The following is a 26,559-nucleotide window of genomic DNA, read 5'->3' as shown; positions in this document are numbered from 1 at the left end:
GCTTCGCACCCGAGATCTTTCCCCGTTGGGGCGGAAGACAGCCCCTCGGGAGCCCGAACCCGCTACCCTCCACGACGTCCAGGGTCGGCCGGGATACCCGTGGTGAAGAGCCCAACCATGCTCTCCCGCCCCCCCCAACCCCCTCCAACCCCGCCTCGCCCCGGTCCCGTGCCGTCCCCGCCTACCCACCGCCTCGGAGGGGCGGTGCGGCGGGCTGGGCTGGGGCGGGGCGGTGTGGCGGAGGGCTCTTTATGCGGCGGGAAGCGGGCGGCTTTTGGAGCTGCGGGAGGCTGCGGCGACCGAGAGGAGCGACGTGGGTGGGGGGGAGAGGGGGTTGAGGCGAAGGAGAGGAGCCGCCGAGGAAGAAGAAGAAGAAAGAGGAGGAGGGGGAAGAAGGCGAGCGGCGGCCGGGTCCGCTGCTATTGTTCCGCACCTGCCGCCGTCCGGGACACGTGGCGCCGCTGATCCCCGCTTCTCACCCCCAGCCGCCTGACCCGCACACAAGTCGCCTGGCACGATGGGCAAGGGGGTGAGCGGCGGGGCCGGGAACGGGAGGACCGGGGCGGACCGCGTGGCCGGGAGTGGGAAATTCAAGAAGCCGGGGCAGTGCCGGGTCCCCCCTTTCCGAAGGCGGCTGGAGTTAGGGGGGAACTGGCCGTGGCCGTAGCCGCGCTGGGGCGGCGGCGTTAGGGCCACGTCGTCTGTGAGCGAGGGTAGCGGGGTCGGTGCGGGCGGCAGCGGCCGTTAGAGGGCGGCGGCGGTGCCAGCTGCCCCGGAGCAACGGTCCCTGGCGGCCGCTGCCGCCGGGAGAGGAAGTAACGGGGCGGGGGGAGGCACAACGCGCCGCAACGAGGCGCCGTCGGCTGCTCCCGGACGGCCCCTCCGCAGACATGGCCGCGGGGGTGGGCGGCCCGTGCCGGTGAGCCCGAGTAAAGGGGTGGGCCAAACGAACCTCGGCCGCCTTACCCTTAACGACGAGTACCCCGAAAAAGGGCCTCTCGCCCCCCGGGCATGCGGGGCTCGCAGCCCCCGGGACGGGTGTTATCTGATGCCCTTTCGGAGCGGAGCGTGCCTGCTCCCCTCGCTCCTAAGAGTACTTTAGACTTCTTGAGACACGAGTGCCCGTGGATGGGGGGGACGGGAATGCCAGGATTGTTAGGGTCTATTTAGGGCTAATTTGCCTATTGGTAGCATTGAGGGCGTGATGGGTGTTGGTGGTGGGAAGGATGTGATCGCCCCCGACTCTTAACATCTGCCCACGTAATTGGGGTGACAGAAGCTTCCCAAAAGGCCCTGCAGCGTTTTCTGTCCTGTACCAGCCTTGCTCCTACACAAGGAAGAGAAGCCCTTAATTCAGATCTTATCTTTCAACTAAAGAAAAGTGTCAGTGAAGGCTCTTTAAAACCGGAGTGAAGAAGTTGGGTGTTGTGTTCAAATGCCCGTGCGCGGGGCAGAAACACCTCGTGGGTTGCTCCGGTTTTGTTTAGTGTTGGAAAAGTATAGACTTGTTTTGGGGTTTTATTGTTCGGATGTTTGTTTTTTTCCCTTCAAATACTTCCCCGTGTGTCTTGTATAGCTGGAAGTTTGTAGACTTTTATTTACTTCTGTTTTAGACTCATTCCTGGAAAATTCCCAAATTTCTCTGCTTCTCTAGGAGAGCTTGACGGCACTTAAGGTGCAAAGGTGGTAGCCTTGTCCCGGCCTCCAGGTGTTCTGGGCTTCCTAAGTGCTGTTCAAACATTGACTTGACTTTGCATTGTCCTCATGGGTGCGGTACAACAGCGGTGATATTGACATAACTGGGTGAATAGTAGGGGAGCTGCAAGAACATGGCTGAATGGGCATTTACTTGGAAAAGGGGACTGAAGAGTCTGTGGGGTGGGCTTTCTGGGTATTTTTGTGTGCATTGTGGGGTTGGTTTTTTTCCTCGCTGGTCCTTTGGATGCTTTGCAGCCCAGCGTGGTGTTTTTCAGTCTTACGGGCAACAAGCAGCTTGCACGATAAAAAGTCACTTAAGAGCTAAAGCATCGAGGGAGAATTTGATGTTGTTGCAGTATTTTGGATGCTTTAGGTCATTAAAGAAGCCCTAGAGTTGTGCGTGCATGATAGCAGTGTGAGAAGCTTCAGCAGCTTAGGCTCCTTGTGGCTGGACTAATAGGAGGTGCAGATGCTTTCTAATATAAAGGCTGTTAACTCTCTCTGCTCTATTTAACATTTTGTAGGTTGCATGGATAATAAAGCAATTGCCTTGAAACTGAAGCACCAACGTGGGGAGTAATTCAACAGGGTACAGCTGCCACAGGCTTCCTGGTAGCAAGTCATAAGTTTTGTTAGTTCAGCAATGAGAAGTCGTGCCGATAATTGGGGACCCCCTGAAAAACAGGGATGTGAGAGAGCAAAACTGTGAAAAAGGCAGTGTGTGGTTATGAGACTGGCATGTGCCTGCCATGCATTAAGGTGCCTGAAAAGGAAACCTCTCTCCCATGGCAGCATGGGATGGAAGAGAAAGTGAGTGTTAAGTGTGAGAGAAGTTCCGTGTTGCTGTGGCAATGAGGAGAAGCCGAGTTGTGCGTGTGTTTTACTTTAAATGGTAACAGGACAAGGGGAGGGCTCTGAGCTGCCTGGGTATCTTACTGAGCCTAAAAAGCAGATCATCCGAGGAGGTGTGTGTAGTGGAGTAAAGTAGAGGGGGTTTTCATTTCTGATCAGAGCTCCCGGTAAGTTGTCTGCAGGCAGCGGCTGCATGTTTCACTCTGTCTTGCTTGCTGCGCAGGCGGGGCACATAGTTGTTAGTGAGTGCTTTGAGTTGCATTTGGAGGTCAGTGCCAATGCCTAAACCCCAGTTAAGGGTTTTTCTTTTTTCCCTGTCAGGAACTAGGAAGTCATATTGCATAATGGACCAAGGGAAAATTATGCAAATCGAAGCAGCCTAACTGGTGCAATAAGAAATCTCCTCCCCCATCTTTTTCATTCCCACTTTTCATTACTATTGCCAGAGGATACTTCAAAGAAAACCATGGGCTTAGTAAAACAAGACTTCTGCAAAAGTGATGTTAACAGGATGAAGGGTCTCTGGCAAGAGCTCTGTACTTGCAGATTGCGGTCATGTAACCCAGTATATGATCCTGAAAATGGCAGAATGTCAGGCCTTTTCAAGGGGTGGCTTTAATCCCCAGCTTCTCTAGCAGAGAGATTTGTCCAATAGTGATGTCTGGATTGATGGTAAAGATGTGCTAATATTCCAGGCAAAGAAGTGTGGGAGGTGATGCTCCATAATTGGTACAGCACTGAAAAATCAGGAAGAGCTGTGCAGCTATGGCATTTGGAAAGACTGCCTTGCACTTGGGTCTTTAGCAGCTCCAAATAGAGATGTTTGTACTAACTTCCAGAGAACACTTAAAGTGTTAGGTGATCCTGTTTTTACCTTGGTTATGAAAACCCTTGCAAGGTTTAGATCCGTTGTCATGGGAGGAGAGCTTGTCCTTCCATAATTTGGGAAGCAGCAGTCTGCTCACAATGAGCAATTACTAGCCCTTAAGTAAAAAATGCTTTATCCTCTCCTAGTTGCTGAGAGTCTGTTCAGTTGATGCAGTTGATTAGACTTTTGATTAAAGATAGGAGATAGAATACAGGTCTTGGGGGGGAGTGAGAAGGATCAAGAGAAGGCATTTGCATCACTTGCTGAGATTACGTAGGGCTGTGGAGCGGTGTTTGCAGTCCAATAGGCATGGTCTGTACCATGACTCATCTGGTTAATATATTTACTGAAGACTGTCTCATGAGGCAGCAGGACAGTACTTTTCTGTTTTCTCTGCACAGTTGATTATAATGACATAAGTACTAGAACAGACCATGCCTCCGGAGACCGCGTAATTTATTTTGGCGTAATTTATTTTGGCGCTTACTTGATATTTCTTGTTGGATTAGGTGATTTTAGAATAGGGTACTTCTGAGCTTGTCTGCTGATTTGCACCCCTTCTGTTTCCTGGTTAATCATTACTTGTATTGAGAACATCAGTCATGAATGGCTCAATTAGTCCAGAATGGAAAAGCTTAAGCTGTATCTGAAAGACAATAGGATTTTCTGGGAGCTGTATAAAACTCACACTGATCTGTATTAATGCTGCACTTAAGCCAGTGGAAAAAAGAAATCTTGTATGGGAGAAAAAAAAAAAAAGGCTGTGTTTTTTCTGTAGCTGTTTTGATGAGTCAGAGTTCTTAGGCCAAGTCAAGTAACAGGGGTGACATTTCTGATGAGACAGACCTTCTTTTGTGTTCAGGCCATGTGGTTATTCTTGATAAGATGTAGGCCTCCTTCTCATTTTAAGGAAGGAAAAGGAAGGGAGAGAAGGGAAATCCTACAGTGCTGAGAGATGGGATGAACCCCATATTCCCTGGCAGCCCAGCCAAGCCAGTACAAAGCCTTTGTTGAACAGTTGGGGCTCATCTTGCCAGAAGAGAGGCAATGTCCCTGAAGGCACAAATCAGGGCAGGACTTTGATCTACGTGTCAAGTTCAGATTTGAATGATGGAGCAGGAAGTTCAGGACGCATGAAATGATCCTATAGCAAGAGCTGAAATCGGTGCTACTGAGATACTGTTTACCTTCCCTCTGTTGCTTTAGTGCTGCATCTCACCCTTACAGAAAGGGGTATTGTATTGTGCTTAATTTTTTTTCCTGTAAACTGAGGAACTCTGAGCACCTCACTAAGATGGACTCCATTAAGACCCAAATACTTGGGTGCTGGTGCTTAAAGAAACTAATAATTCCCTCTGCTTTATGTCTTGACTGCAGCTGGTTGCTAGGGTTTTTCTTCAGTTATTGGTGTATTTTGTTTTTTGGTTTTTTTTAAGCAAATCATGCTTGAACAAGGACAGTGAGCCTTTTCATGTTTGCCCACTTACAGGTTGTCTCTGCAGCTGAAAGAGTTGAACACTTGTATTCATGGGCTGTTCACCTCTGCCCCTGATAAGATGGGGAACTGTACTTTTCACAAAGAGTTTTCACTTAAGTCTTTTCAAAGAGCCAGGAAGTTCTTTGCAAGTGCTTGCAAGCTGTTCTGGGGAAAAGGGGTGAAGCTGAAGATGATGTACTGCTAACTAAGGCACAAGGTCCTTCATCTTCATTAGAAATAATTTCACATCTCTAGCAATAATCAAGAAGCATATGTTTTGTCTAAAACTGTGTTTGGACTTGTCTGTCAGATTTTTAGCAGAAATAAAAGTTGTTTCCCTCAGACTGAAAAAGAGGCACTTCATGGTGACCTGTTGTGAATTGCCCCGTGGCAAATTCTTTCAGTGCTGGAATGTGAGGACCTTGCTGGCTTAAGTTCCATGGTGTTCACTTCTTTTTTAAGAAGTGAAATGGGAGTTTGGGTGCAGGAAAGAGAATGCTAGGAATGCTGACAGTCTGTAGTTCTGTGTCCTTTTCCCGGAGTAGAGAGGAGGCAAGCAGCTTGGCTCCACTCCTCTTATTAAAAGCTGTTCCCATTGCGCATCTCTGTACCTGCAGGCAAGGATATGGGGGATGCAAAGCCTGCCTTTACTAAAGAAAGCAAGAAAGGGCTTCCCTGCATGTGAAATGTATGACACTGGCTGCAGAGTGGTGTGCAGAGTTTTCTCAGGGCAAGAAGATTATTTTCTAGGTGCAGGTGACATATTCATTTAGAAAAGTTGTGATGATTTTTTTTTTCCCCCTTTATCTTCATGTAGTTTCACTTTTGGTTTTGGCTTCTAATTCTCTTGGAGTGAATAATAACATTTTCATGTGTTACTGTTCCAGCAGGACAGTTCTTGGATCCTCACATTAGTTCCTGTGTCCAGATTACTCTCAGATATCCAGATTGTGATTTAAGTGCTCATGCAAAGATCAAGCAAGGCGATGCCTTTGAAACCTTTTCTTAATCTTGTTAACAGCTTGACTTCAGTGCCACTAACTGCTGTTTCATCTCAAAATACTTCTCAGAGATCCCATTGGTTGAAAGTCTCCCTGCATTAAACTTGGCAGGGGAAGTGAAAAAAGGGAAAAGCTGCTAGGGAGGGTTTTTTAAGTGATTTGAGTGTTTAATAGAGAGACCACATTGTGAGGCTATACTGATGCCTGGTTTTGGTACCTTATGGGGTGCCCAAACTTTTTACAGTTTGGTATTATGTCTGCCTGGAACTGTTCTATACGTTTTGGTCTGTAGTTATGCTTTTATGTGCTATATCATAGCTTGTCCTGGGATGCTTGTGTACCCCATCACGACAAAATTCAAATCTCTGCATATTGAATTAACCATAATGAAAGTGAATATAAAAGCACCTGAATAAAGACTCCAAGCATATAATCTGCTCTGTGGAGTGTAAGCATAGATTCAATCTGCAAAAGTGTACTGCTTTGTATACCATTCTTGCTGGTCAAACTGCCATAAATTAAAAGCAGATTTCTATTGTGTAACCAGCTAGCTAGAGTGCCAAACTGAGAATGAAAGTGTTGGAACTTGTCCCCAGATTCAACTAGCCAGAGATACCACTGCTTATTCATCTTCAGTTCATAGGCTGCTCCATTGCCAGAGGATGTTAAAGACTGAGGAGGAGGAGGAGTTAATGCCTTGAAGAGAACATAAATATGCACTCAGGAATTGGTTTCTTATGCTCATCACTTTTTCAGCTTGAGCTGGGGCTTGCACATTAAGACTGACTGAATAGGCTGTATCTTACTTTCCTGGTAACTAGGCTTGCATAATGGTTAGCTGTAATCTGTCTACTGAGGACTTGTCTACTCAACAGCTCCTTTTTTTTTATTTAATGTAGTGGCATAACTTTAATGAACTGTAATAATTCTGTCTGCCTGGCAGTCTTATGTGTACAGTTCATGTGTACTGCTGTAGATATTGATTGTAAGTTGACTTTTGGAACAGTAGTTCTAGAAACAGTTTGTAACAGTATTGTCTTCTCTTGCAGGCTGGAAGAGACAAGTATGAGCCCACTGCTACATCAGAGCATGGCGCGAAGAAGAAAAAGGGGAAGAAGGAGAGGGACATGGATGAGCTTAAAAAGGAAGTCGTAATGGTAAGAGTATAGGGCACAGAAAGAGCAGCTTTAAGAATATTCATTAGCCCCAAAGCATATGTCTCATGTGACTAAATGAGATCATGTACAGACATTATGGTGTGACTGAAGTACTGATCTCTCTTCATGTTCCCTCTCTCTCCAAGCTAGGCATGCTGCAAGTGTTTGAGCATCAAGGTAGCCACATGATAGGCCCTAAAAACATCACTTCTCAAAATGTGCTTGACACAGAACTCAAGCTTCTGCTTGCCTGTCTTGCCTGTAGCACAGTGTAGCTGCATTGATTGCCCAGGCAAGCACTGTCTGGATAGCAACATTGTGGGCTTTATTGTGCTGTCATATGAGTAAGACTGCTGTTTTCATTCCAGTTGAGGAGTTTAGTCTGTACAGCTCTATTTACTGCTGGCCTGTGCTCAGACTGACCTTGGTATTACTTTTTCTCATCATGTTTGAGGCTGTGGTGGAGGTGTCTCCCATCACCATCTGTAAATGTTGGATAATGATATCTGTCTGTGAAACAGCTTAGACCTGCTCTCCTTGAAGATGAAGCAGTTCTTTTTTCTGTGATGTGGATTTGAGCCTGGGATTTCCATTTTTGGGCCCTCTTTTAGGGAGAGGAGATACTGAAGCTTGCCCTAAGATAAGATTTTGTGTTCAGTAGTGCTGTTAACTGAAAGCATCTCATCCCTTTCGCTACAACCTTTCGAGTCCACCAATGTGATCCAATTGAAAAATATCTTGGCTGTTGAAAGGAGCCTCATCTGGGGGAGAGACGTTGCTTAAGCTGGTGGCATTACCTAGAAGTGTGTGAATTTACAGGGTTAATCTTCTCTACATTCCTACCTTTCTTCCTAATTCCTTTTCTGTCCCTTCCCCCTTCACCCCCTGGAAAAAACAACTTGCTGAAGCCTCAAGAATTTGCTGGAGGCACAAAGACTGTGCTGAGATATAGTGAAAGTTTGCTTAAAAAGCTGTCATGTCATACCCAAACAGTCACAAGAATGCTAAAGATTAAACAGTTTTGAGTTGCAGAATGAGATTGAGATTCTCCTCACAAAGATGAGCTGACAGCTTAGCAGTTTGGGCGGGCCTAAAAACAAAGGACAGCATTATTCTCTATTATCCCCCGCCCCCCCAAGGGAAGATAAAAGGGGAGTAAAGATGAGAGACTTAAAGTTGGAAATTAAGTAAAATTGCAAACAGATTTACTAGAACAGGAGAAAGGTAAATAACATACAGGATAAAATTTATACAAATGTATACAAATATATATAATTTGGTCTTGATTCAGGCAGGAATAGGTGCCTGAGGGCCTGTTATGGCAGGGCAGTGAGTCAGGAGAGGGTCCATGGCTGATGTGGACTCTGAAGAAGACCACATGGGGATTTGGTGGTAAAAGAACACAGGGGAACTACATCAAAGCAAGGTGTGGATAAAAGAGAGGGCCTACTGGTCTGCCTGACCTTGATGGAGTATGGGCAGGGAATGGGAGGGAATAGACCCCTCTGTGTTCTGCCCCTCTCAGTCTGAAAGCCCTCCTGCTTTAGTTCCTCATACTCAAACTAATCTCATACTCAAACACTCTAATCTCTTAACACTCATCAAACTGTTACAGATAGAAAGCCTGGGGTGGGGATGGAATTGCTGAATTCTTGCTGATCAGTCTGCAGGGACTGTGATGTCTTTAAGCCCGTTTTTTGTCTTTCAGGATGACCACAAGCTGACCCTTGATGAACTTCATCGTAAATATGGAACAGACTTAAGTCGGGTAGGTAGACTTTGGTTTTGCTCCCTCCTTGCCCCGATCAGAAATAGAGCAGTCTCAGATCAGAATACTTCATAAAGGGAGATCTGGGTGGTCTGGGCTGGGTGGGTGGTTTTTTTTTTCCCTTTTTTGTTTAATCTCACCTCCTCCAGTTAAGTTTCCCAGGCTTTGGAGGAACTGTTGAGCTTACAAGTACTTGTCTTTGTCCTCCCACTGTACAGGCTGGGTATGATACTTCAGTGACTGTTTCAAAGTCAGTTATCTGCCTCTGAATTGTTCCAAGGTCAAGTAATCCTTGGATTATTTTTTCCCTTGAGGAGCTTCTAAAAAAGGCAAATGTTTGTTGTATTGTAGATGTAGTCTAATGAGTTAACACATGCCCAGAGGCTTTATGAGGGATAGTAGAAGTTAAAATTTCACCCTTTCATACTAAGAGGTGTGCAGCTGTCCTAGCTAAAGTCCAGTGCAGAAGCACTGTAGTGGTTTTGCACCTTTGCTCTTGTTTGCTTTGCTTAATGCATTTTTTTGCATGATTGCATATAGCAACAGGTCTGTTCTTACTCTGTAACAGCACAAGGACTTGTATATTTGTCAAAGACCTTGGCTTCTGAAAGCTGAACTTCCTGGAAGGCCAGTCCAAAGTGTCATCATCTTTACAGCCACCAGCTTTCACTTGTTCCATAATTTGATAGGATAGATTGTACTGGGCTGTTTCTCAGAGCTCAAAGTCTGCTGCTGTAGCCTTCTTGTCCTGCCCTTTTTCAGTGTTTGTAGCTCCCTGGGCTTCAGGCTTTTCAGGAAGCATCCAACATCCTGTAGCTTCTCTTTTGGCATACAGCTTTCACATCCTTCATTTGTATTGCAGAGCCCTGGCAGCTGTGTGGAGATCTCCATTACCTGTTAGCATAAGCTTGTTCCCCAACATTAACAAATTAAGAGCTACATTTCCAATTAGTCTTGCCACAATACGTATAAAAATAACTTCTCTTTTAGGGTTTGACTTCTGCACGTGCAGCTGAGATTTTGGCTCGTGATGGCCCAAATTCCCTCACACCCCCACCTACCACTCCTGAATGGGTCAAGTTCTGTCGGCAGCTCTTTGGAGGATTCTCACTCCTGCTGTGGATTGGTGCTATTCTCTGTTTTCTGGCTTATGGCATACAAAGTGTAATGGAGGAGGAGCCCAACAATGATAATGTAAGTAAAAATGTCTGGCTTGCCTCAAAGGCAGGCTAAGCAGCCTGTTTGGCTCAAAGCAGATTAACTTCCTCTAAGCATTCAGTCCAAAGCTTTTCCCATAATCATGGGAAATTCAGTGTGTGAGCTTAACATGTCTTGGAGTGCTTCCACCTAATGAAATGAACAGCCGACTTCCTTCATGTTGTGTTAACAGCACTAGCTTGTGGATGGCTTTTGTGTACAAAATGTACAGAGACTGCAAGTGCCTCCATGCTTTGTAATGGGGCACTTAAATACCAAGCAATTTATCTGGACGAACTTGGAAGCCTTTCAGGCAGATCATCCTATGACTCACTTTCTCTGCTCCTTGTAGCTCTACCTGGGTGTTGTGTTGGCAGCTGTGGTCATCATTACTGGCTGTTTCTCATATTACCAAGAAGCAAAAAGTTCAAAGATCATGGAGTCCTTCAAGAACATGGTGCCTCAGGTATGGAATACCTCACTTTATTGACATCTGCCAAGCTGTAGCTTGTTTGAGGTTATTAACTGTTTTAAACATCAGCTTCAACTGAAAAAGGCCTGACTGTTAGTGTGGGTTGCTAGCATTTCATTTCAAGGGGTCTATGATACTCTTCCTTCTTGTCAATAGGCCAGGGCAGTTTCTTGGACCCTCAGAGTTCCACCACCTTATTTTATTAACAGTGATGGGATACTTCCCCAACAGCATGGGTAGTTCAGGATCTGGTGTGGTGTGCACTAAAACTCAGTTTCCTTCATGGGCAGCCTGTATTGTACCTAATTCTATTATCCTTGGCAACAAGGAACTTTAATAGCAAGAAAACAAAGAGAGCTGTTTTTTTTAAAATAACATGTATTGAAGATAAACGTAATAAGTACAAGTAGAAACCTTGTAGAACCATAGCACAACTATTTTAAGATACTCATATCCTTAGTCTGTTCTTTTGACGTAGATTGTTTCTGTACTCTCTTTCAGCAAGCTCTTGTAGTCAGAAATGGTGAGAAGCTCAGCATAAATGCTGAAGGTGTTGTAGTTGGAGATCTAGTGGAAGTGAAAGGAGGAGACAGAATTCCAGCTGACCTTCGGATCATATCTGCGCATGGTTGCAAGGTACAGCAGTGACAAGTGGTCTGAAAACTACGTTGTGAGGGATGATGAATTAGTCTGGTTTCAAAGAATCTCTTCTACCCTGTGAATGGGTGGTGGAATGGAAGAGGGGGGAGAGTGTAGTACCTGGTGTTTTGTCTGCTTTCATTACTGAAGGCATCCTACTGGTTGTGCATAACCAAGTACTGTCTTCCATGTAGGTGGATAACTCCTCACTTACTGGTGAATCAGAGCCTCAGACCAGGTCTCCAGACTTCTCCAATGAGAACCCGCTTGAGACCAGGAACATTGCCTTCTTTTCCACCAACTGTGTGGAAGGTACACAATTTTTTTCTTACTTCCCTGTAGTATTAACAATGCTAGGAGTTGAACTTCAAAGGTGAAAAAAAAAGCGCCATGCAATTTTAGTGTATTTGTTGGTAGTCTGCTCCTACCAGTGTCAGAGTAGGCTGGAGGTTGCAAGCAAGGGCTTTGCTCCTTCCAACTGCAATACTGTACAATGTGCAAAGAAGACTAGAGCATCACTGCTCTGTTACAGCAGTGTTTAAGTGCAGATATTGTGAAACAACATGGTGAGGCAGAGCTGCAAGAAATATTAGAGCTGCTGCAGAAAGCAAGAGTTTCAAACATCTCTGGCAGAACTCCTTGTTGCAGCTCTGGGTATGGTGGTAGGTGCTCTTTGTGCTGAAGCCCACAGCATCTTTTCCACATCCACAGGGTGTTAATGTGTGACTATTCAGTGATGGTGAAGAATTCTGGCTCCTATTATGTCATCCTGTGACAGATTCTCACCAGCAGACTCTCTTTTGCTCTTTCCCACCCCCACAAAGCCCAGCCCAGAAAAATTGAAGGATGTTCTTGATCTGTCTTGGGGAGAGAAAATGGGCTTCCCCTTAAAGGAGGGGAAAGAGGACACACTATTTCTTGAAGATGGCTTCCTCTAAAATGGGTACTTCCTTCCCTGGGATGGGAGAGGGCATGCAGGCCGACCAGTCACACAAGAACCCTGTGCAGCATTTACGTCCATTTATTTCTCGTGCTGCTAGAGAGAGAAAAAAGAGCTGCAGTCTAAGACTTTGGCCATTGGAACACCCACCTGCATGATCCTGGTCAAAGCCTGCTAAACTCTAGGACAGGCTGAACGAACTCAGTTTAGTGTATTTTGGGAAGAGTTTTTGATTTCTGAAACCTGTCTCTTGTAGGCACTGCACGTGGCATTGTCATTAGCACTGGGGATCGCACTGTGATGGGTCGTATTGCCAGTCTGGCTTCAGGACTGGAAGGGGGGAAAACTCCAATTGCCACAGAAATCGAGCACTTTATCCATCTCATCACTGGTGTGGCTGTGTTCCTGGGTGTCTCCTTCTTCGTCCTTTCACTTATCCTTGAGTACACGTGGCTGGAGGCTGTAATCTTCCTCATCGGGATCATTGTTGCCAATGTCCCTGAGGGGCTGCTTGCAACTGTCACGGTGAGTGAAGATGGAAAAAAGTATGAATGGGTTAAATACACAGTTCTGAAGGGAGTTGAGTGTTTCACAGTTGGTGTGCATTTACTGAAGTAAACACTATAAAGTATTGAAAGGTACTTTCTGGTGAGTGGAAATTCAGTGTACATGGACTTCAGTTGCCTGAATCAATGTCAAGTTCTGAATCTGTTTTTCTGCTGAAGATGGATTTCTAAGCTAGACTTGCACAGAACCATGGCATTGTAGAACCGAAGTGAGCAATATTAGGAGTTCTGGACTTGTTTTGCCTTTTTCTGTGTCAAGAAAGGATCTTCCTGTTAAAACTGTTCACACGCACAGTAGCTCCTTTAGCCCCGAAGGGTTAGCAGAGCATTTGGCAAGCTTCAGTCCAATCCCAGCTTTTGATCTGGGACCTGGCAGAGGTTCTTGAAAGTTCGGTTTCCTGAGGAGATGGTGAGTATATCTAGGTATGCTCAGCTGTGTAATGGTTAGTTGTGTACAGGTCTACAGTCTTCCATGCAGTCTTAGGAACCAGAGCAGCAACTGAGGCAGGGAATGAACTCACCTGGGTAGAACCAGGTGAGAGCCTCCTGTAAGAAAGGGTAGGTAAGAGAGGGAACGCTGCTCACTTCCTACACAAACTGTACCCGTGGTCACTAGGGCTGTTTTGGGCCTTCTAATACATGGCCTGCCTCCACCTGTTTTGAGAGTTGCTATGATTGGGAACCACAACTTAAAATGTTTGTCTGTAGTGTGTTTTTTCCTTCCTATTGCACTGAGAAACAAGAGACCGAAGCTTTGCACATCCTGTTCTGGAGGTTTTGTGATGAGGAAAATGTGTCATCTAAGACTAGCAACCTCAGCATTGCTGATTGTTTTGCACTAGCAGGGTGAGCTTGGAGTTGGGTGGTGATCACTGCAGGGCATGTAAGCCAGTTGTGATTCCATGCCCACAGTGAGTAGCAGTGTATTAGTGAACATGTAACCAAGCATCTTCCTTTTCTCCAGGTATGTCTGACACTAACAGCCAAGCGTATGGCTCGTAAGAACTGCTTGGTGAAGAACCTGGAAGCTGTGGAAACCCTGGGCTCCACATCCACCATCTGTTCTGACAAAACAGGCACCCTGACACAGAATCGCATGACAGTTGCGCACATGTGGTTTGACAATCAGATTCATGAGGCTGATACTACAGAGAATCAGAGTGGTAAGACCATCTCCTTATGCTTGAGGTATTTATTTAAAATGGCTTTTCCTGGGGCTTCCTGGACTTCTAAGAAACCCATGTTTCTAGCTCTCCCGTCCAAGCAATGTTTACAGTGCAAGGACTTCTAACTTACGATCTACAGTTGACCATTAAAAGACTTGAGATGGCATATAGAAAGTTTAGCATTTTACCACGGTTCTGTTTAAGCATTGAGTTCCTCTGAGGTTTTGCTCAGAATTACTCCATTGGAATTTGAGCCTCTTGAATGGTCAGCCCCTTACATTTCTTCTGTATGTGGAAATAATTGCTGTTCTGTACTTCAGAGTATCTGATTATTTCTGCCAAAAGCTAGATCTGATGAAATAGCTCTATCTTAAGTCTGCTGAAAGTGTTGATGGAAAGCATAGTTATTGACATGAATAATAAATTACTTGAATCTGGACACAGATGGAAATAATCTCATGTTGAACTAGATGGCTGCCCTACAGTTGGTTTACCCAGAACATTCTGGCTGTGTTTGCAGACTTGTAGCAATAAATGAAGTGAATAAGACTTCAGCTGGAAGTTTCTTCTAGATATTGAAAAACTGAAAACTTTGTGCTGTGCAGTTGAGAGAGGTACTTAACTTTCTACAACTGCTTGGTACAACCCAATTTAGGAATTTCCTGGCTGTCATCTACCTTGTTGCAAGCACATTTCGCACCTTATTAGCATAAATTTCTAGTGGTGCTGCTGCACCCTGCCTCCAACCAGTCCAAAACATTGTGCTTGTCTAAACCACTTTAAAAAAGCTGCTTTACTGTTTTTGGTCTTTAACACCAGTGCAAAGCAGCAAGCTATAAATAGTGTTCTTTGGAAGCACTTGGGTTTGGCCTGGCAATGGCTGGCTTGGCTGAAGTTGAAATAAGCCTATAACACTTCACTTAATGGATAGTACACTAGCTTATCAGCTGTCTGTTCAACTCATCTCCCTTGAATCCAACTTAAAAGCCAGCATAGGAGAAGCAGTATGTTTCCTTAAGTATTGTTCTTTTGGGAACTATTTCATCCAACTCTTGAGTGAGACAAGCTGGAGGGGACATTCCCTAATCAAACCCCTCTGAAAGAATGGGACATGTCCAGGATTTCTTGGCTTTGTCAGTATGACCTCTGCTGCTGCTGAATGCAGCCATTAGTGGAATTTGAAAACAGACTTGTGTGCTTGCACTGTTGCTCTCTCAGGTCTCAAAATAAATAGCTGCTCAGCAAGTACCTGAGGAGGAAGGAGAATTGAAAGAGATGTAGTGTGCTAACAGGCTTTAAGTGTTTTCTGTTTCTCAGGTAAGGGCTTTTTGTTCTAAGCCTGTGGGATTTGGAGTTTCGGAGTTAGTGTTGTTGTTGGTTTCTTTTAAGCTTGTTTGTGGTTTTGTTATGTTTTTTTGTTTTATGTGGGGGAGGATGTCCTGACCTTTGGCTTGTCCTTTGCTTTTCAGGTGCTTCTTTTGACAAGAGCTCAGCTACTTGGACTGCTTTGTCCAGAGTTGCAGGTCTTTGCAACCGCGCTGTGTTTCAGGCCAACCAGGAAAATGTACCAATTCTTAAGGTGAGTTTTTAAAATAAATATTTGTCCTGTTTCCCATTACTCTCTTGTAATGTTAGTGAGATTATGTGCTGTGGGTCACCGGAACCTGCCAAGTAGAGCTAGCTGTCACTACTATTATTCTCTGTAGTCCAGCACTCTTGTGGGAGATGTGCTGTGGACAGAGGAGATGGGACTGGGAAGACTCATTCATTTCCTTCAGGAGATTGTCATCCACTAGCATCTACAGTCTCTTTGGGGGCTCAAATAGATACTTCAGACAGGGCTAGGAAAAACCTGAAAGCTTTCCTAGGCATTTCCTAATGTCTGAGTGTTCCAGGAATTGCTGTCTCGGGTACTTGTACACTTGAAAGCTACAAACACCTGATTCTGGGAGCTGGGAGATGACACCAGAGCTGGGGAAGCAGCAGTCATGGGAGCCTTCAGCTATTCTGTCCTCACTGGCATGTCTTAGCTGTTTTAAGCTTTTGCTGGTTCAGTGCTGGTGCAGATGCCAGCATAACGTCAATTCAGATTCTTGTTCCTGAACTGTGACCTAGCCAGGGCTGAAATTCCCTGAGCTTATAATCTGTCAAATATTAGTCATGTTGCTTAGTAAACTCCTTCCCAAGGGTGTTCTGATGCTGTGGTAATAGAAATGATGGAACAAACAATTTTTCCCTCATACTGAGTATAATTTTAGGTCATGTTTTTTAGACCCAAGATAAAGAGCTGGAGTTGTTCTCATCTTTGGAAGACTTGGGGGGGAGGGAGGGAGGGATGTTTTCAGAAGTCTTTAATACCAAAGAGTAAATACCAAAAATAATTAGAAAATTCTCATGGATAAAGATACCCAAAGGGCAAGAAATATTTGGTTTAAATTGCAGCAAAGGAAACTCAAGCAGGACATGAAGCACACTCAGATCTCCAGGCCTGAGAACCTCTGTGTGCTGTCTCTACCAGTGCTAGCCTTATGGGCAAGGAAGCATGGACAGATTAAATCTTGTCTGCCAGAGGCTGGATAAGCAAATTGTATATTGGGGTGGGAGAGCACATGCAAGTGTTTCTGTGTGCATGAGTCTTCATTTGCTGTTTTTCATGGCAAGCAACTTGACAGCCGTTTTTCCCAATGTTTACCCCCCAGCCTCTTTCTGACTGCACTTGATTTCTGACTTTCTGTGCCCTTTAAAAGGGCTTCTTGACTTTGGCATCAGAAGACTGCTGTGCTCTCAGGCTGGGAGGCCTGGCATTCTGAAATGCAGTATGTGTCAGCACTAGATAATAGAATTGTCTTTGCTCTCATACCATGCTATGTGGGTGGAAGCTGAGACTGGGCTGAACTGAATACACTTTAAAAAAATCTTCTGTGGCAAATCCACTGGGATGTACACTCTGATTGCTATCTCTTTCCTCAGAGAGCAGTGGCAGGAGATGCCTCAGAGTCTGCACTTCTGAAATGCATTGAATTGTGCTGTGGTTCTGTCAAGGAGATGAGGCAAAGGTATCCCAAAGTGGTGGAAATACCATTTAACTCCACTAACAAGTACCAGGTAAGTGTGTGTCCTCTTTAGGGAGGGCTGTTGTGTAAAGCACTTTTCATAAGTTTGCAGAGTGTGCCTGAAAACTAGTTTTGGCACCAAAATCTTCTCTAGCCATTACTGGCTTGTAGATTGCTCAGGACTGTAAGTTTGAAGTTAATGGACCATACTGCGTTACACTGTGTAAGAGCTTCTGGAGCTGCCTTGGCACTAAGGTGTCAGCTGCTAAGGAAAGACCAAACGGACCAAACGTGCTTCTTGCCTGTGCAGCATTAGCACACAGCAGATGGAAGAGCTCAAATCTTGGAATAGGAATGAGCTGCTGGGAAATTACCTTAACAGGTATAACTTGGATACAAAAAAGGCTATTGCAATATCTGTGGTTATATGGTAATACATAGTCATTCCTTAATTTGTGAACCTCTTGTAAGTGCAGGTAAATGAAAACTAGAGCAGAAAATTACAAACTCTCTTGGTAAGAGTAGTCACAGAACACTTGAGTGATCATGATTACTCGTGACTTTCACAATACATGTTCATAAAACGTTTCATTTCTTCCCCCCTAGCTGTCTATCCACAAAAATCCAAATCCATCAGAATCTCGTCACTTGCTGGTTATGAAGGGAGCTCCGGAGAGGATCTTGGATCGCTGCAGCACCATTCTTATTCATGGCAAGGAGCAACCACTGGATGAGGAAATGAAAGATTCTTTTCAGAATGCCTACCTTGAGTTGGGAGGCCTCGGGGAGAGAGTGTTAGGTAGGAAAAAGCAGTCTTAATAAATTAAAAAAGCTTTGTCCCTCATGCTCCTGTGTGGTCTCCACGGATTAAGTGGAGGGTTATACTCTGTTCTGCAGTGTAACCATAGTGTTGAGTCAAGGTCACTTCAGCAAATCATGTAAGAACAGTCCTGCCTTTAGCCTTTAATCTAAAAGGCAGCCTGCAGGGTCTTGTCTTACCCATCAGATGAAAATGAAGCAAGGCATTTTGGACCATGTGTCTCCCATGGGGCCACACAGTATTAGATTTGCTTCACTGTATGTGAACCAGGCTGTGTCTGGGCACCTAGCAACAGCTATTAGTTGTTAGAATGTGACTGTGACTCCTGCCTAAGCAGCCCTGGCTAAACCTCTGCTGTCCTGTTATTCTTGTGTAGCTGCTTGCAGAAGCAATAAGCATTCTCTCTCTGCCTCCTGTTATGTAGGAACAGAATAAACATGGATTTCATGTGTTACAGGATTTTGCCACTTGGCTATGCCTGATGACCAGTTCCCAGAAGGCTTCCAGTTTGATACAGATGAAGTGAACTTTCCTGTAGACAAACTCTGCTTTGTAGGACTGATGTCTATGATTGACCCTCCTCGTGCTGCTGTGCCTGATGCTGTTGGCAAATGCAGAAGTGCTGGGATCAAGGTAATTAATTCCTGGGTTGTAAATAACCTTGCTCTATATCTGCTATATATATCTTACTATTTGTGTTGCTGTAATGTGAGTGAAAAAAAATATTGATCAGAATTTAACTAGATTTAACTAGTACTACTTCAGGCTTCATTTCTCAGTTTAGTACAAATGTTTTTTAGTCTACTTAACATACAGCCAAGTTAGACTCCATATTGCTAGGCCACTAGCAATTGCTAGGCTAGGCCACCAATGACATGGTGTCCCAAAGCATGTGATTTGCCTCTGGAGTGCTCTGCATGTCCCACGGTACTGACAGAGATGGGAGAGTGAAGAACTGGATCTGTTGACTCAGGATTAATGATTTTCTTTGTCTTCCATCTACCTCAATCTTTTGCATGTTGGTAACAGGTTGCTGCCTGTACTTCAGGCTTGCTCTGTGTGAGGGCTCACTAGAAAGATAAAAGCCATGTGGCTTTTTCAGTCTCAGAGGACCCTGCCTCTTGGGCAGTGCTGCTCTGCAGTACAGGCAAGGCTTTCATTGTCTGCCTGTTTTATTTCAGGTTATCATGGTTACTGGAGACCACCCCATCACAGCCAAAGCCATTGCCAAGGGTGTTGGTATTATCTCTGAGGGCAATGAAACAGTAGAAGATATTGCTGCTCGACTCAACATTCCTGTCAGCCAGGTCAACCCCAGGTACCAGATGAGCTGTTCAAAGAATTAAGCGTTTGTCTCTCTCCTTGCCTTAGATAATCACTCAACATCTCTCCCTAGGCATGAAAAGCTTGTCACCTGATTAGCTCAGCATTTGAGGCTCTTCAATGGGTATCATGAGTTATGTGAAGAACACACAAGGCCCTCTTGAATGTGCATGTTTCTTGTGCATGGGAAGTAGTTAAAAGTAAGCTGTATACAGGGAACTCAATGTTTCTCCTGAGCCATAGCTGTCTGTCCCCATGCTGGTGGAAAGAAACAGATGGCTGGGTGGAGTCTTTGGGGGCTAACTTTTTCCACCTGAGCTGAGTGTTTGCCCTGCCTGCTTCATGTTCCTACACAAGCACTGCATTCTGGCCCAATGTAGCAGGCAAGAAAATGTATCTAAAGTGGCCTGGGGAAGGGAGGTAGCTCTATCAGGACTGTCTTGAGCAATGCTGCAGCAGAGCCCAAAACCATGTACTCCTTTGATTCCAGATCTTTAAGTAGAGGCTACATCTAGTTTTGGCCCCAATCATACACTTAGGCAAAGTTATATTTAACAATATAACTTACAGGTTCATGGGAAAGCTCTGGTAAAAAGAAAATGCCTAGTCTGTTAGTCACAATCCAGAGTGAATGGGCTACAGAAAGTAGACTAAACTGTTCTTCACTGTTAAAAGAGCTGAAAGGCCACCTCTACACTCGATCACTTAAAAGCCTGGTTCTGTTTCTCTTGCTCTCAGACTCACCTCTGGGTCTCATTGCAGGGAGCAGGACTTGAGTTGGGTAGAGGAACTGACATGAGTCAGTAGCTATAAGCTGAGTGAAAATGGAATTCCATCCTCTTAGGGGGTTAATGTTTGCTTCTGTAGTCTACTGCAGAACTGAGGCATCCTCAGAAAATATGCTTTGGCATGAGCAGGCTGTTTGCAGAATGGTTGGGCTGTCTACATTACTTAGCTTGACCCAGCCTGTGTTTGGGCTGGAGGGTAGCCACATAGCTTATGAACTGTGAGTAGAGACCCTGTGGAATGAAACTGCTTAGGAAGACAAGTATTGTGGCTGAGTTTTTTTGGGTTTGTTTTTTTTTTTTTGAGGCTAGCTTCACAACCTAGCAGTGCAGTCCAGGGATCACTGGGCTGTGTGACTGAGCAGGTCAGCAGCTGGCTGTAAGGAAGGAATTTCCCTGTCTAAACTAGGTGATGTCATGTGTCATGAGCTGTGTGAATAATGGACCTTCTAAGGGATGGAATGCTGGGTTAGAGAGGTGGTATTTTGATGTAGCATGCAGGGTACCAAACCAGTCTAAATATAACAGTGCATGCTTTTGTTGCTGAAGAGTGTAAAAGTCAGAACCAGCATAGCATGACCTCTGTCTGAAGAGCTGTGTGTAGATCTATCAGTGTATTGCAAAAAGGCCTGTAGAAGAAGACCACAGCATCTCTTGTGATGCTGGAAGCTTAATTGCCTTGAGCCAGGGTTCCCTTTCTTGCAGAGAGGCCAACAGCTTGTGGAAATAAGTGAAGTTTGCCTTGATGAATTTTAAAAAGCTGTAGAAACAATTGATCTGCTTATGGGGCTTTTTGTCTGTTTGATGCAATCTTCTCTTTTTGTGTTACTCCATCTACCTATTAAACTTGGAGCATCAAACTTCTATGCAGAGACTGCCTGGGCTAGTTAGTTGTAGCAAGAGTTGCTAGAGCACTGACAAGCTGAATATTTTGCTATACAGCTAATGGAAAACTTAGTTTAACTTGTGAAGTAAAACATTATACTGTCTCTTGATTGCAGGGATGCCAAAGCTTGTGTTGTTCATGGCTCAGATTTGAAGGATATGACTAGTGAGCAACTGGATGACATCTTGATTCATCATACAGAAATTGTCTTTGCCAGGACATCTCCTCAGCAGAAGCTTATAATTGTGGAAGGCTGTCAGCGACAGGTAAAGAGAGGGAAGTCTGAGGATTTCATATTGAATGAATCCCCAGACATACATAAAAATTACAAACTTGTGCTGCTTTCTGAAGTGGCAGGAGTTAGTAGTCTTGGTCTCATCAGATAAAGGGCCAGACTAGATGTCAGTCTGTGAGCAACCTTCAGCTGGTGTCAGGCTGCTCTACAATAATATAAGGATCTTGCAGAAAAGAAATCCCTAGTTTGTCCTAAGTACTTTATCCTTGCACTTTATTCTGAGCCTGCTATATTTGTTAAAGCCCTTAATTTCCAACTGGAAATTATGGAAGTGCTTGGGAGAGGAGTATTAAACATGTTTAGTTATTGTCCAGCATCTGCTTTAGAGAGAACAGCATGATGCTCTGATAAACCTGATAATAATGGGGAAGGGAATGAGGGCAGGAAGGAGAAACTGCGGTCTCTATAGCAAAGTGAAATTTTGAGGTTTTTTGGTGCTTCAGATTCTGAACAACACTCTTCTGCCCAAAACATCTTGTATGATGATTACAGTCTTTGTTCCTCTCTTTGTGACTAGGGTGCCATTGTAGCAGTCACAGGTGATGGTGTGAATGATTCCCCAGCCCTGAAGAAGGCTGACATTGGTGTTGCTATGGGTATTGCGGGTTCAGATGTCTCTAAGCAGGCAGCTGACATGATTCTGCTGGATGATAACTTTGCCTCCATTGTCACTGGAGTTGAAGAAGGTGAGTTTATAACTTGTGTGCAGTAGTGGTGAAGTGGCATATTTCAGCAGTGTTACTGGTTTTTCTCTGACATAGAGATAGCTGGAAGGCTCTTTGAGCTTGGCTCCATGACAAATGTTTTGAAGGAAGGCAGCACTTTCCTCCTCCCTTCAAAGCCTTTTTCCTTTCCATGGGGCCAGCATGACCCTTTGGGGTGGGTAACAGTAGGAAGCAGCTGAGTAACAAAAGCTACTTTGTCTTTTTGCCTAACACTGACCCTACAGTCATCTTTTGCCAGCTGAGTCTAACATGTTTTCCTCCCTGATGGAGCAATCCCTCTCAAACAGGAGCAGAACAGAGTACCCCCGGGGGCTCTTGATCTTTAGAAACAAGGACTTAGCATCCTATTGCTGTACTCATTAAAACCTGATTGCTGTGACCAAAAGTGTTACTCTATATAAGTGATGCTGTGCATGGAGAAGAGTCTTACCCTTACATCCAAGAGAACTCTTCAATTTGCTGCCTTCTGCCAGTGAGAGTTATGTTGTCCTCTCTTCCTTGCCCCAGGGCGTCTGATCTTTGATAACCTGAAGAAGTCTATTGCATACACCTTGACCAGTAACATTCCTGAAATCACACCCTTCCTGATCTTCATCATTGCAAACATACCCCTTCCACTGGGAACAGTCACCATCCTCTGCATTGACTTGGGCACTGACATGGTAAATGTCTTTCTTTGTCTCAAGAAGAAATGTGGTTTTTTTGGTACCCTAAAGAGAGGATAAGTAGAAGGAAAACACTTACAGCACTAGAGAAAACTATATGATTTAAAACAAATGGCTAACTGATACTACTTTGATCCACACTCCCTGTCTCCTGGCTCTCTTGGGTGTGAGGATTCTTTAGATCTATGTAAGGACAAACTAAGGATGGGGAGGGAATAAGATCCTTCCTGGATAGTACAGCCAGGGTTTTTGGGCTGAAAACATGGGGCAGAGAAGGCTATGTACTGTGGAAAATCCAAAACTGTTCTAACTGTCTTACCTCCTTCAAAGGTCCCTGCTATCTCCCTGGCATATGAACAAGCAGAGAGTGACATCATGAAGAGGCAGCCCAGAAATCCCAGAACAGACAAGCTGGTGAATGAACGGCTAATCAGCATGGCCTATGGGCAGATTGGTAAGCTGGTCTGTTTTCTCTGGCACCAGTTTGAACTTGGTGGTGGTGGTTGTACAGCATCCTGAGTCAATGACTGCTCTGCTTATTTTGGTAGGGTTGAGGTTTGGGATGTGTAAACCAGAACCTCAGGCTGTTAAAAATTTGCCGTAATTCTGCCTCCATGGCACATAGCAGTGGTTTGTGCAGCTTGATTTGTTCAATCTCTTTCACAGTAATTTTGTTTAATTGCATGGCACTGTAAAGGAACTGGCTGACAACCAGCTCTCCTCTGGTTCAGACTTGTTCCACAAGAACACAGATCCCATTGTTAGTTTAATTAGAAGTAAAGGATTCTCTCCAGTGCATCCCTAAAATGCACAGTATTAGGAGCCTTGATTAAAGGCAGCTACAAAGAGATGTGCCCAGTTCACAGGATGGGAGCTGTGCTTAATTGCTGCAGACCTTGGGAACCTTCTTGACTGTATTTTGCAAGGCTTGGGGGTGTGCTAGGCTTATGGAGAACACAAAGTTTTATCTTGTGTCCTTGAGCAGCATGCCATCACAGCACAGGACAGAAGAGACATAACTACAAAGCTGGTATCAGAAACCAAGAAGCAAAAGGGGGTTTACAATTTAGTGTGTAAATGTACGCTATTTCTATAGCTGCTGCTTGGGAGACTGCCTCACAAGGAGTAATTTTTTAGGTGGTTGAGGTCTCATTCAGGTTGCTGTTATAATTGCACTGCACAGTAGTTTAATCAGTTTTATGATTCCTTGTTATCTGTTTAGGTATGATCCAAGCCCTGGGAGGTTTCTTCACCTATTTTGTCATCATGGCAGAGAATGGGTTCTGGCCTACTGGCTTGCTAGGGATCAGAGTTCAGTGGGATGACCGATGGATTAATGATGTGGAAGACAGCTATGGGCAGCAGTGGGTAAGTTTTGAGGCACAGCTTGGAGCCTGCCAACCATAATACTAATGCCTGCTGAACTTTGAGCATCAGAGAGCAAAGGCAGCATGTCTGAATGAATGCTCTCTGCTTTCTCTGCTTCCTAGACCTACGAACAGAGGAAAGTAGTGGAGTTCACTTGCCATACAGCCTTCTTTGTCAGCATTGTGGTTGTGCAGTGGGCAGACTTGATCATTTGTAAGACCCGAAGAAACTCTGTCTTCCAGCAGGGAATGAAGTAAGTCAGGGTGTCCTTGGAGGATTTAGAACTGGACTTTATTCTCCAGCACATGGCATTCTAGTTCTTCATCCAAGCAGGGTCTGGGCATGTTGGCTTAAGTCTTGAACACTGGCTGGGTAGTGGATAAAAGAGGGGCTGAGTACTCAGTTGTAGTACCTGCTGTGGTCCTCAGACAGAGACAAAGGGAAATGGTGACTTCTGCTGGCATTGCCTGCAGGAGCTAGCCTGCCTCAAAGGACCATGGTGTACTTTAGCACACAGACTTGGTGCAGCAGAACCCCATGAACCCCATGGTGCAGCATGAACCCCAGCCTCCTAAGTTACTGATGAAAGCAATTGCTTGTTGACTTAGTTGTGGAACTGGAATAACTGTCTAGAAACTTAAAAGACCATTGTGACAACTGTTCCATCAGCTTGTCCCCAACCAGATGGATTTGCAGGGCTAAACCAGAAAGTTTACGCTCCCTGGCATGTAGCAACTTGGTGCTTTTTAAGATGTCATCTGTGAAAGTGCTTTTTCACTGACTGCTTTCCTGTTTCTACTAGGAACAAGATCCTAATATTTGGTCTCTTTGAGGAGACTGCTCTGGCTGCCTTCCTTTCCTACTGCCCTGGAATGGATGTTGCTCTAAGGATGTATCCTCTCAAGTAAGTTGCATTATGTTTTTTATGCAGCAAGCTGTACCATGGAACAATAGTGCTTGTATGAGGACATGAATAAAAGTTGTGAGCTTGTGGAGCATGACATCAAGTCTTAGCCCAGAAGAGCTCAGACTAAAGGATGAGTGATCCTTTGCTGTAGTGTGGCACAGCAGAGAGTTGCTTTTCTTTAGTGCTTATGGGATGTTCATAGGGAGCCTGAAGTCAAATGACCCGCTAAAAATTAGCAACAAAACTTAGTTGTACCAGTGTGCTGTAGTGCAGCTGCTCTTGTATTTACTTATGTGGGTTATTTTTATGGCTAGGGGGCTGTACCTCCAAAGCCAGTTGCGTTGCTCTAAAACGTAGGCCAATTGACTCCTCCTCACTGAAGCTGAGAAGCAGCACAAGTAAAGTCTTTTGAAACATACTACATAGGTGCAGATGACCACTTGGTGCCTAATAACTTCCCCAAAAGCTGGGAGGGTTCCAACATCTTAAGCATTGCTTGACAGCATAGCAACATTTCATGACAAGATTTAGCCTCAGCCTTCAAAGAGTCCTCTGACTTAAGTGCCAGGAAATTTTCATGGCAAAAAAACCCATAGTACATTTTGTGTTTCATTCAGAAGTGTTGACTGGAGTTTGGTGCTGAAGTGTAAGTGTTTTCTAACAAGAAAACTCATCTGCCCAATGCCAGCATGTGCAAATCAAGGGAAACCAGTGCAGTTCAAGTGAACAAGGCTGTGGGCACAAAGGTCGTGTAATTAAAGGAAATATTGCTAGATTAATAGATGGGGAGGTGCCGGTACAGAGATAAACAAAGGTGCTGTGACACACTTTGTATTGATATTAATGGCCAAAAGTGGATTAACCCCTTGCAGGAGAAAATCTGGTGGTGATTCTTGGCTTGGCTGAACCACAGCCTCCTGAGAGCTGATGCACTGGCAAGCTGGGACATGGCAGTCTTCCTGTACTCTTACCAAGTCAGCTCTGCTAGGCAAAGAGCATCTCTGCTGCCTGTGTTCTCACTGTCTCCTCTCCCAAACAGGCCGGCCTGGTGGTTCTGCGCTTTCCCGTACTCCCTTCTCATATTCCTGTATGATGAAGTCAGGAAGCTCATTATCAGACGCCACCCTGGTGGTAAGAATGTGCTGCTAATAATGCTTCCTTCCTCACCTTTTCATGCTGCTGAGCTCTGTAGAAACTCTGAAAATGCTCAGGGACCCCCAGTGCTGGGCACCATGCAGGGTTGTATTTTGCTGTGAGCATTTCTGTGACATTCTTCCTCAACATGAATAGTGCAGTTAAATAAGAACTTCACCTATCCCTCTTGCAGTATTCTTCTGAAGTATATGAAAGTACCAGTGCACTGAAGTAGATGGAAAAGACTGATCCTTGCTTAAGTAGTTCTAAAAAGCTGAAACAGGGCCTTGAAAACTGCAGTACATCACAATTTGGCAAGGCTTTCCCATTGTTAGGGGTCACTTAAAAGCCTGAGTCAGATACAGTGCAAGTCTCCAGAGCCTGAAAAGAGAACTCTCATGAACCTCATCCTTCCTCTGCCTTAAGACTAACTCTTGTTTTCTCTCCTTTTCCTTTAGGTTGGGTGGAGAGAGAGACCTACTACTAAAAAGTGCCTGTGAAGCATTCCACGCACAGCCCATGCCACCTCTCCAGCATCTCCCCTGTGTGCATACTTCATCTTTGCAAGTGCAGAACTGTGTCTGGGCAGGAGTGAGCTGAAACTAAAGGAAACATGAAGAAACATGGACTGGAGAAGAAAGCAAGGGGGAGGTTGGGGTGGGGGGACATGTCTGACCATCAGTCCATGGTGATGAGAGTTTGAGTAGTTTTATGTGCCTTTTTGTTTTTGTAAAAGGAAACAAGATTTTATATGTTGATTTTTACAAATAAAGATGGATTATAAGAGGATGCCCCCA

The 26,559-nt window shown here is 44.8% G+C and overlaps 1 protein-coding gene across 1 annotated transcript; it reads left to right on the top strand.

The window, feature by feature from the left end:
- The first annotated feature begins 281 nt into the window (after nt 1-281).
- On the top strand, nt 282-26,559 carry ATP1A1 (ATPase Na+/K+ transporting subunit alpha 1). Its single transcript, XM_030461644.1, has 23 exons — nt 282-529; nt 6,946-7,053; nt 8,762-8,821; nt 9,812-10,015; nt 10,371-10,484; nt 10,992-11,126; nt 11,324-11,441; nt 12,326-12,594; nt 13,600-13,798; nt 15,271-15,380; nt 16,772-16,906; nt 17,461-17,653; nt 18,132-18,307; nt 18,856-18,992; nt 20,784-20,934; nt 21,481-21,649; nt 22,196-22,350; nt 22,684-22,807; nt 23,576-23,721; nt 23,844-23,974; nt 24,524-24,625; nt 25,668-25,759; nt 26,221-26,559. The coding sequence occupies exons 1-23, from the start codon at nt 518-520 to the stop codon at nt 26,247-26,249; spliced, it is 3,069 nt and encodes a 1,022-aa protein (XP_030317504.1). The 5' UTR covers nt 282-517; the 3' UTR covers nt 26,250-26,559.

This window comes from Calypte anna, chromosome 1 (assembly GCF_003957555.1).
Source record: "Calypte anna isolate BGI_N300 chromosome 1, bCalAnn1_v1.p, whole genome shotgun sequence".
Taxonomy (NCBI): Eukaryota; Metazoa; Chordata; class Aves; order Apodiformes; family Trochilidae; genus Calypte; species Calypte anna.
This window is presented reverse-complemented; position numbering and strand designations above follow the sequence as displayed.